The 10,702-nt window shown below is 40.8% G+C and overlaps 2 protein-coding genes across 2 annotated transcripts in view; both read left to right on the top strand.

Moving 5' to 3' along the window:
* LOC311145347 (centrosomal protein of 170 kDa protein B-like) overlaps nt 1–942 on the top strand; it is a gene marked incomplete at its 3' end in the record, with an annotated part of 27,227 nt that extends 26,285 nt beyond the window's left edge. Inside the window, exon 16 of the mRNA XM_084181573.1 lies at nt 937–942. Coding sequence (XP_084037699.1) covers nt 937–942 — 6 coding nt within the window. The remainder of the gene's footprint in view (nt 1–936) is intronic.
* A 2,276-nt stretch (nt 943–3,218) lies between these two features.
* LOC311145560 (5'-3' exonuclease PLD4-like) lies at nt 3,219–6,408 on the top strand. The gene is made up of 11 exons (XM_084181827.1): nt 3,219–3,258; nt 3,341–3,416; nt 3,521–3,690; nt 3,853–4,036; nt 4,134–4,254; nt 4,358–4,485; nt 4,578–4,778; nt 5,093–5,232; nt 5,349–5,514; nt 5,607–5,703; nt 5,855–6,408. The coding sequence occupies exons 2-11, from the start codon at nt 3,366–3,368 to the stop codon at nt 6,058–6,060; spliced, it is 1,464 nt and encodes a 487-aa protein (XP_084037953.1). The 5' UTR covers nt 3,219–3,258; nt 3,341–3,365; the 3' UTR covers nt 6,061–6,408.
* Nucleotides 6,409–10,702: the final 4,294 nt, after the last annotated feature.

The following is a 10,702-nucleotide window of genomic DNA, read 5'->3' as shown; positions in this document are numbered from 1 at the left end:
CTGAAAACTAGCTGTTATTGGCAGAGAGGTTTGGAACTCTCTTTCTTATTGTTCCATTAACCAATTTACTGCATGGTGATGTCACCATGGAAAGCCAAATTGTCGGTCCATGCAAACCTGCTGATTAGAAGGTCCTGTGTAGATTGTATTTTCAACCAGCAACTACCAGGAAATAACAGTGATTAAATTTTTTCACACTTTTACAGTGTTAGTTTCATCAGCTGTTGTACAATATGATACAAAACACAAGAAAAACAGAATTTTGACTGCACTTGTCCTTTAGGACAAGGTCATTATTGTGCCATATACCTCTCAGTTGATCTCACGCTCAGAAAACTTAACAAGCATACTTGATTACTTGCATTTGATTGATTGATTTCTGTGATTTTATTAATTGGGGAAATGTTGCTGCAATCAGCTTAGAGCACAGTATATTTAAAAACAGCTTGAGTATATTTTATTTAAGGAAGTATCTATTACTAAAGTAATTAAATAATCAAATTAAATCATATTTTGACTTTGCTTGATGAAATGTATAAATGAGTAGAGAATTGATATGAAGGAGTTCTCCATCATCCCTTGGTAGGGTTATTCCACTTCACCACTGCTTTCTTTTTACCACTTTCTCCCTCTATGGACCAGACTTATTGAAGAATGGCTAAAGTATTTAATTGTAATGATTTATATAGTATTAAAGAGTTTATAAGGTGGCACATGGACACTTTTGAGCTAAGATAATGTTATTTTTCTGGTCTCTTAAAAGAGACTGAGGCATTTTTTTAATGAAATGTAAGAATGGCTCTAGGAGTCACTGCTTTACAAGGTATCTCATGTTGCCAGTAGAAACTTGTGCCTATGTATTCTCTAGAGTCAAAAGTAGCAATCAGGTCTGCTTCCTCATGCACTGTCTGACACTAGATATTTTCTTGTTCTCAGAACTGAAAGTCTGTGTGGAATGTATGGTTGGGTGGGCAGGGCAGGGGGGCTTAGTGCTGTGGTAGAACATCTAGTTTTAATCACCTGGCAACAGCCAACTTTCTGAAGTAGCTGCATAGCTCAGCCCAGAGATTTTAAGCTTTGTAACAGAATAAAACACAGGACTCATTCAGGGCTTCTACCAGCTGGCGCCATTTGGAAAGTGTGTTTGTTTGTATTGCTGATAGGTTTGATTGTCATAACTGGTCAGTTGATTGCACAGCTCTCAATACTGTGGTCAGACATACAGTGAGCTCTAAAAGTATTGGGACAGTGACACATTTGTTGTTTTGGCTCTGTACTCCAGCAATTTGGATTTGAAATGATATAATAGACTTAACTTTAATTTGAGGGTATTTTCATCCATATCAGGTGAACCGTTTAGAAATTACAGCACTTTTTGTACATAGTCCCTCCATTTTAGGAGACCAAAGTATTGGGACAAATTCACTTGTGCATTAAAGTAGTCAAAAGTTTATTATTTGGTCCCATATTCCTAGCACGCAATGACTGATTGCATCAAGCTTGTGACTACAAAGTTCTTGGATACGTTCATTTTGGTTGTGTTTCTGATTATTTTGTACCCAATAGAAATGAATGGTAAATAATGTATTGTGTCATATTGGAGGTACTTTTATTGTAAATAATAATTGAATTTTTCTAAACACTTCTACATTAAATGTGGACGCTACCGTGATTACTGATAGTCCTGAATGAATTGTGAATAATGATGAGTGAGAAAGTTAGAGGCACAAATCATAACCCCCCCCCCCCCTTTCTTCACGGTTCACCTGATATGGACAAAAATACATTGAAATTAAAGTTGACAGTCTGCACTTTAACCTCATAGTCATGGTATCATATCACATCCAAAGTGCTGGAGTTCAGAGCCAAATCAACAAAAAAGTGTCACTGTCCCAATAATTTTGGAGCTCACTGTATCTCAGTGCTGTGTACTTTCTGTTCCCTTCTTGATTCCCCTTTCTTGGTTTAAATCGTCATCTGAGGGTTCAATTTTGCCAAAGAATACCAATGAAACGTCTAGTAGAAGTTATTATTAACACTTTACTGATTCAAATGCCCTCAGACAGTTTTCAGTGTCGCTGTCTTGAGATATTTTCTCCAGTCTCATTACTGTACACTCCTTCATTCCATCAATAAGCACACCACACTACATGAACACCTGTGTTGTTGATGCCAGTTTTAAAGGACTGTATTAGGTGTCAACAGCAAGATGCACCTGCTGTTTTATTGTTTTGTTTTGTTCTAATCATTCATAATTGTGAGTGATAGTGAGCAGAAATGTTGTGCAATTATAAATTAAATGTACATATCTAAGAGTTGATGATCTAGAGATGACCGCTCCATCTTGTATTTTGCACTAGTGTAGTACCATTGGGACCCTTTTGTTTTCTTTTTTTACTAAGGGGGTTGCTCTCATTCTGTTAGATTGTATCAATTCTATCCTGTCCAGAAGGAAAGGAGGCTGAAAATGCAATAAAATAAAGGGACTACAGCCCACAAGTGCTTTCCCCTTTTCCAACCTGTGTGTGTAGCTGTATATGAAATTGTAACAGGAATTTCCCTCAGTGCCACAAAGCCTTTTGGGATATATGGCTTCATACCACAAAGTACAGTGCTTGTTTACACCCATGGGCTCAGTTAAATCTGTCTCTTTGAGCTTTTGATTGCTATGGCTCGAAGTGCTGCTGCTATTCTGATTTTGACTGTTTTATCTATTGCATTTCTCCATATAAAGCTCCAGTTTAACACTTTAATTGAGAAATATCTTAATGTCAAATTTTGTATACCCAGCTCATATCCCTTTAAAGTCATCAGTCACAATGGTTTGTTTTTTTGGTTGGTTGGTTCTTGCACCCTAAACAAAGTAATGTTAAGTTCCACTTCCTTTAGCATTTGTTATTGATGATGTTTTCCAGAATGAATTTCTTGGAAAGGTTATACATTTTGTGCATAATTTAGAAAATGTGACAACATTTTGTAATAAACTGATTTGTAATCAATTATGTTGTACTGTCATCTTCATTATTTTTATTCCAAAGCCACTTGTTTGATATAAGCCTCATATTGTAGCACTCACACAATCATGTTTTACACGTAATTTTATTTATACTGTATGTCCTGACCTTTCAGAAAGAGAAATTAAAGAAACAGGAACCATGTATTTTAAGGTGAACAGTAAATGTCACACCTAGTTTCATATCAATTTCTGGGGACTTAGAGGAAGGCTATTGTAACGACAAGCCTCTTTACTCTGTTTGTGTAAGTTGTTTTTGTATGTTAAATGCTGTTTAAATGTATGTTTAAAATGATATGTATGACCAATAACATTTTAGTTCAACAGTACATCAGGAACATCCGTTCCAGAGATGTCCTCTCCTTACAATACTTTACATGATAGCTATGTTCCCAACGTAAGGGTAAGAATTGCTTGTCAGACTTTTCAGTAGATTCCCATCTATGTTGATACAACTGAATCTGTTCAAACGTATATTGATCAATGGTTGTGTGTCCATGTTCTCAGGACTCAAAACGGCTTGTGTCAGTTGCTGTGGCAGTGGGATGTTTGACTGCATTCGGCGCACTGCTCTCCTTTTCTATATTGGAGAAGTGCACAGAAGAGCATTTCCAAAATGACAAGATCTTTCAAGAAACAAACACGGATCAAAATAACATTTCTGAAGAGCAAAGCCGGTGAGCGTCGTATAAACAGTATACGTTTTTGCTTTAACACATCTAATTGACAATATAAAACAGTCAAATTAAGTTTTGGCAAGGGAAGTGGATGCGTTGTCTCCAGTTTGTAATCATCCCCAAAGACTAGAAATGTAATAGGTCCTGTTGTGAATTCCTCAGTATTATCCTTGTGGAGAGCATTCCCCTGTATATGAAATATGACGACAATGCAACATTTGGGACCCCAGTGGACAAGGCCTGGAGAGATCTCCTGTCCATTGCAACCAACCAAGTCGATGTGGCCTCCTTCTACTGGACTCTTACCGGTGATGACATCAATATCAACTCTTCCACTGACTTGCCTGTGAGTTTTAAAAAAGCCAATTGAAATATGTTTGACAACTGCTTTCAACTAGTCATCTCTGTGAATTTGCCTGTACTTTATCTACTGTTATCAACAGGGAAAGAACATACTGGAGCAGTTTGGAGCTTTGCCTTCCAGAAATGTGTCAGTGAGGGTTGTGACGAGTATTCCCTCTGTGATGACAAACTCCACAGATCTTCAGGTTCTGAGACAGAAAGGTCTAAAATATTAGGAAGGTGTTCTTAATGTTTTGTACACTGTATATTATCCTACTGTATTTTTAATCCTCTAATCTCCTCTCATTGGTTATCTGTACTGTAGGAGTCCAAGTAAGAAAGGTGCCCTTTGGGCGTTTGACTGGGGGTGTACTCCACAGCAAGTTCTGGATTGTTGATAGGAAACACATATTCCTGGGAAGTGCCAACATGGATTGGAGGTCTCTTACACAGGTAAAGGTCTAGTGATGATATAATATAACTATTTTAAATAATCTCACTCGTTTTGCTCCTACATGACGGGTAACAATGCACTATGACCTTAGGTAAAGGAACTGGGAGTGGTCATCTATAACTGCTCCAGTTTGGCTGAGGACCTCCATAAGATCTTTGAGTCATACTGGGTGATGGGTCATCGCAACAGCTCCATCCCAAACCCTTGGCCCTCCAAGTATGACACTACCATCAACAAAGAGCACCCCCTGCTGCTGAAGACTGATAATGTTTTAAGCAAAATCTACATCACAGTGAGTCCTTTCTGTTTCACTTCCCATTCACTGCTTTCAATGAGCCCCAGACCATAAAACTATTAGCATCTGAATAAAACCTGAGAGAATTAAAGAGTGTGTCTATTGTCCAACACATAACACGTTGACTGGAGATTTCTTTCTCATCTAATTAAGGGCTGTAAGTAAGCATTTCACTGTAATGTCTGCACCTGTTGTATTCGGCGCATGTGGCCAATAAAATTTGATTTGATTTAATGACAATCTCATCACAGTTCTAGTCATCACAGCCCTCTCTTCCTTGCGATGTGATGTCTATACTCTGTCTCCCCCAGGGCTCTCCTCCCTCTTTCTGCCCAGACTCTCGGACGCAGGACCTTGATTCTATCCTCTCAGTGATCTCAGGGGCGCAGCACTACATTGATGTGGCAGTCATGGACTATTTCCCCACCACACGCTTCATACACCCTCAAAGGTGAACGTACTGTCCTACCAGACTCATAGCCTTTTTCAATACGCCATTGAGTTACTTACTTTGACTTCTTGTAATATTGAAATATTAATTGAATATACCTCTAACTTATCCTTTAGGTATTGGCCGGCCATTGATGATGCATTAAAGAGGGCTGCTTTTGAGCGGAATGTTAAGGTCCGTCTGCTGGTCAGCTGTGGACGTGATTCTGATCCAGCCATGCTGCCTTTCCTTCAGTCTCTAGCCTCCATGAATTACCCTGCCCAGAGCATCAGCATTCAAGTGGTAGGAAGACACATATCCTACTGGTATTATTATTCAACCAATGTGATTGTCTTCTTTTCTTTATTGTAATGCCAGATTGTCCTCTTTTTCAGAAACTGTCCATTGTGCCAGTAGGGAACCAGTCAGAGATACCCCACTCCAGAGTAAACCATAATAAATACATGGTGACTGATAAAATGGCATATATTGGTAAGGGATAGACAGCTCTATCAATGTGACTAACAGACTTTTCAGAAAATAGTTTAATATAATAATACTTTGATGTGAACAGACACAGTTGTTTATATGAAAGCATTACAGGTCATGAACAACTTGAATTCCCAATCCTTCTGCCCCTCAGGGACATCTAACTGGTCAGCTGACTACTTCAACACCACAGCTGGAGTGGGGCTGGTGGTTTCCCAGCATGCACCACACTGGGCCTGGAGGACCCAGGCTCTGCAGGCGCAGCTCAGGGCAGTGTTTGACAGGGACTGGCAGTCTCAGTTTACTGTACGTGTCGCTGACTTGGGTCATCAACCTGACTGTGCCCTCTCAAAAGTATAGGCGCTGTACTTACCATCCGTACACTCAGTTATAACAATGTTTACTTTAGAAAAGTCCCCAAAGTATTCAGTTATGGCTTAGGGAAATGACAGTAAGCCCGGTGGACTGCTTTTTTTTGTTTCTATTAGGGACTTTACAACTGAACATTCAATTTGCTTCATTATTTGTTTATGCTTGTTACCTTTTTTTCCTAGTGAAAATGTACCCTTGGAATGTTTAATATTTCACTGTATTAGAGTACGTTGGGAGAAAACGTACCCTAATACTTTTTACAAGCGAATAAATGCTCATTATTTTTGCAACAAAATGCTTTATTATACAAGATAATTAATTTGAAATAAAGGCAGCAAAAGACAAGTCTCGGTCTCGTTTATTCAAGTGTTTGTTTGATTTTCTCTACATTAGATGGCAGTAATATCAACATTCAATGTGTACAGTCATGGTCAAAAGTTTTGAGAATGACATACTAATTTTCACAAAGTCTGCTGCCTCAGTTTTGATGATGGCAATTTGCATATACTCCAGAATGTCATGAAGAGTGATCAGATGAATTGCAATTAATTGCAAAGTCCCTCTTTGCCATGAAAATGAACTTAATCCCAAAAAACATTTCCACTGCATTTCAGCCCTGCCACAAAAGGACCAGCTACCATCATGTCAGTGATTCTCTCGTTAACACAGGTGAGAGTGTTGACGAGGACAAGGCTGGAGATCACTCTGTCATGCTGATTGAGTTAGAATAACAGACTGGAAGCTTTAAAAGGAGGGTGGTGCTCGAAATAGTTGCTCTTCCTCTGTTAACCATGGTTACCTGCAAGGAAACACGTGCCGTCATTATTGCTTTGCACAAAAAGGGCTTCACAGGCAAGGATATTGCTGCTAGTAAGATTGCACCTAAATCAACCATTTATCGGATCATCAAGAACTTCAAGGATAGAGGTTCAATTGTTGTGAAGAAGGCGTCAGGGCACCTAAGAAAGTCCGGCAAGCGCCAGGACCGTCTCCTAAAGTTGATTCAGCTGCGGGATCGGGGCACCACCAGTGCAGAGCTTGCTCAGGAATGAGTGCATCTGCACGCACAGTGAGGCAAATACTTTTGGAGGATGGCCTGGTGTCAAGAAGGGCAGCAAAGAAGCCACTACTCTCCAGGAAAAACATCAGGGACAGACTGATATTCTGGAAAAGGTACAGGGATTGGACTGCTGAGGACTGGGGTAAAGTCATTTTCTCTGGTGAATCCCCTTTCCGATTGTTTGGGGCATCCGGAAAATCCCTTGTCCGGAGAAGACAAGGTGGACGCTACCATCAGTCCTGTGTCATACCAACAGTAAAGCATCCTGAGACCATTCATGTGTGGGGTTGCTCACAATTTTGCATAAGAACAAAGCCATGAATAAAGAATGGTACCAACACATCCTCCGAGAGCAACTTCTCCCAACCATCCAAGAACAGTTTGGTGACGACCAATGCCTTTTCCAGCATGATGGAGCACCTTGCCATAAGGCAAAAGTGATAACTAAGTGGCTCGGGGAACAAAACATTGACATTTTGGGTCCATGGCCAGGAATCTCCCCAGACCTTAATCCCATTTAGAACTTGTGGTCGATCCTCAAGAGGCGGGTGGACAAACAAAAACCCACAAATTCTGACAAACTCCAAGCATTGATTATGCAAGAATGGGCTGCCATCAGTCAGGATGTGGCCCAGAAGTTAATTGACAGCATGCCAGGGCGGATTGCAGAGGTCTTGAAAAAGAAGGGTCAACACTGCAAATATTGACTCTTTGCATAAACTTAATGTAATTGTCAATAAAAGCCTTTGACACTAATGGAATGCTTTTAATTATACTTCAGTATACCATAGTAACATCTGACAAAAATATCTCATAACACTGAAGCAGCGAACTTTGTGAAGACCAATACTTGTGTCATTCTCAAAACCTTTGACCACGACTGTATACTGTGACGTTAGGACATCGTTGTAAGAGATTGGATTGAGGACAGACTCGACGAGGAAGTTTTCATGGTCGGAAATGGTGGTGAGTAGTGCATACGAAATGGAGAAAAAGTTATGCTGGAATGCGAACAATATGGGTGTCAGTTCTGATGATATGGAGCTGGGGGATGAGGGTCAAGGACCGGAATGGTCGGTAGTGGAAAGACATAGGAAGAAGAGCAATCATGATACAGAAAGCATAAAGACAGCCAAAGTAGGAAGCAATAGTAATGATGTGTTCGAGTGGAAAGTGGTGATAGTGTTTGATGAGGCCACAGGGCCTCACTTCCACCCTATCCGACTAACTAATGCCGTAGAGAAAGAGGTAGGTTAAGTGAAATTAGCTCGGTTTATTGGAAATGGTAGATTGTTAATATTGTGTGGTAGCCAAGCTCAGCAATAGAACATTCTGAAAATGGAAAAGCTTAATGGGAAGAAGATTAAAAGCCATGCTTATCCTAGGTTGAGGGGAGTCATCACTGGGTTCCCAATATATATGTCCACAGATGATGTTAAAGAAAATGTGAAGGGAGGCATAGTGATTGAGGCCAAAAGGTTGATCAGTAGGAAAGAGGGTCAAAGTGAAAGCTTATCAGTGCTGCTGAGGTTTGAGAAAGTCTTCCCGGGAAAAGTACAGATAGGATTCCTTAGTTTCAATGTTACAGAATTTGTCCCATATGCACTGCGGTGTTTTAAATGCCAAAGAATAGGACATGCAGCTGCTCAGTGTAAAGGAAAGAAGAGATGTGCCAAGTGTGGAGGGGCACATGATTACGGTGAATGTGGAAGCAATGTGAAGGTTAAGTGCTGTAATTGTGGGGGAGAACACAGTGCAGCATTTGGTGGATGCCAGGTACAGAGAGAGGCTCAAAGATGTAGGATCAGTCATGATGTATCGTATGCAGAAGCCGTAAAACAGATTGGTAGAACTACAGTGCAGACTGATGGAGATTACATGGAGGTTCCTGTAGTAAGTGGACCTACTGTTGAGGCTGGTGCTTCTGATGGTCCTGGCATGGTTTCAAGGCCTGTTCAGAAATCTTGTGCTCATGAATGTGCGGTGTCAAAGGACACTTTGATAATGAATAAAGTTGACTTCATAGCTTTTATTGGTAAGTTTATCAATACGACTCAGGTTGTGGAAAGCAGAAATGCCAGGTTGGAGGTTATTGTGGAGACGGCAAAATAGATATTGGGGGTAACAGATGTTACTGTTGAAATGCTGAAGGGTGGAGTGTTTCAGCATTATATATAGATCAAGTTTAATGGGGTTGGGGCGGGTTTTGGGGGGAGGGTGTGGTAGAAGTTAGGGATTTATTTGGTTTTGAATTGTATTTTCATGGTAGTTCAAAATTGGGCAGATCATGATTGATCGTACATTCCAGCACAGTAGGTGGAGGCATGCACTTTAAACGTTTGTTTGCAGACCGCCATGATATGTTTGTTTTGTTTTAGCAAGTCGCTCTTATCCAGAGCGACTTACAGGAGCAATTAGGGTTAAGTGCCTTGCTCAAGGGCACATCGACAGATTTTTCACCTAGTCGGCTCGGGGATTAGAACCAGCGACCTTTCGGTTACTGGCACAACGCTCTTAACCACTGAGCTACCTGCCGCCTATATCATAGAAGAAGAATATTCAGTGTGTACTCTGAGTGATGTTAGGATATATAAGTTATCCTGTGACAGTAGTGTGTAGGAGGGAGGTTCCAAGGTGTGAGAAGTGTGCAGAAGGGCATGAGACAAAGAAATGTGTAGCATTGGGGAAAGTAGTGGTATGTGTTAATTGTAGGGGTGCCCATGGGGCTAGGGATCAGAAATGTCTGGTGCGAGAGACGCAGGTTGAGGTTTCCAGGGTTAGAGTAGTGCAGAAGTTGTCATATGCTGAGGCAGTGAAGAAAGTAGAGGAAGATGGATCAAGGGGGAGGGATCTGAGAGGAGTGGTGTGAGTAGTAGATCTGTGCCAGTACAGAGGGATAGGCCAACAAGGGATATATGTTTCAGTAAGATTGGATTTTTAGCATTTATAGCAATGGTTATCAACTGTACTGCAGGGATGGAATGTAAGTCGCAGAAAATTGAGGTTGTGGTGGCAGCTGGAGAGAGGTATTTGGATGTGCGAGACTTGACGTCAGAAGAGTTGCAGGGTGTGTTAAGTGGTGGTGTCCCATCCTTTCAGGCTGTTGGCCTGAAGTAGGACTCATTTATTTTATTTTACCTTTATTTAACTAGGCAAGTCAGTTAAGAAAAAATTCTTATTTACAATGACGGCCTACACCGGCCAAACCCGGACGACGCTGGGTCAATTGTGCGCTGCCCTATGGGACTCCCAATCACGGCTGGTTGTGATACAGCCTGGAATCGAACCAGGGGGTCTGTAGTGACGCCTCAAGCACTGAGATGCAGTGCCTTAGACCACTGCGCCACTAGGGAGCCCAAAATAGATTTAAATAGTGGAGTAGGGTGGTGTTTTATGTTGGCTTGTTTTTTGTGAGTGTAGTGTTAGATGGTAGGGGGTTTAAAATATATATATAAGGGAGTTATACTCCAGTCTAGTAGGTGGCGGTAATGCAACATTTATTGGATGCCAACCGCCGTTAAACCTCATCGAAGAAGAAGAAGAAGTGCGTACTTTGCAAGTTGAAAGGTC

This window comes from Coregonus lavaretus, assembly GCF_964263955.1.
Source record: "Coregonus lavaretus genome assembly, chromosome: 18".
Classification (NCBI taxonomy): domain Eukaryota; kingdom Metazoa; phylum Chordata; class Actinopteri; order Salmoniformes; family Salmonidae; genus Coregonus; species Coregonus lavaretus.
The sequence above is the reverse complement of the archived record's forward strand: the minus strand, read 5'-3'. Positions and strand labels throughout refer to the sequence as shown.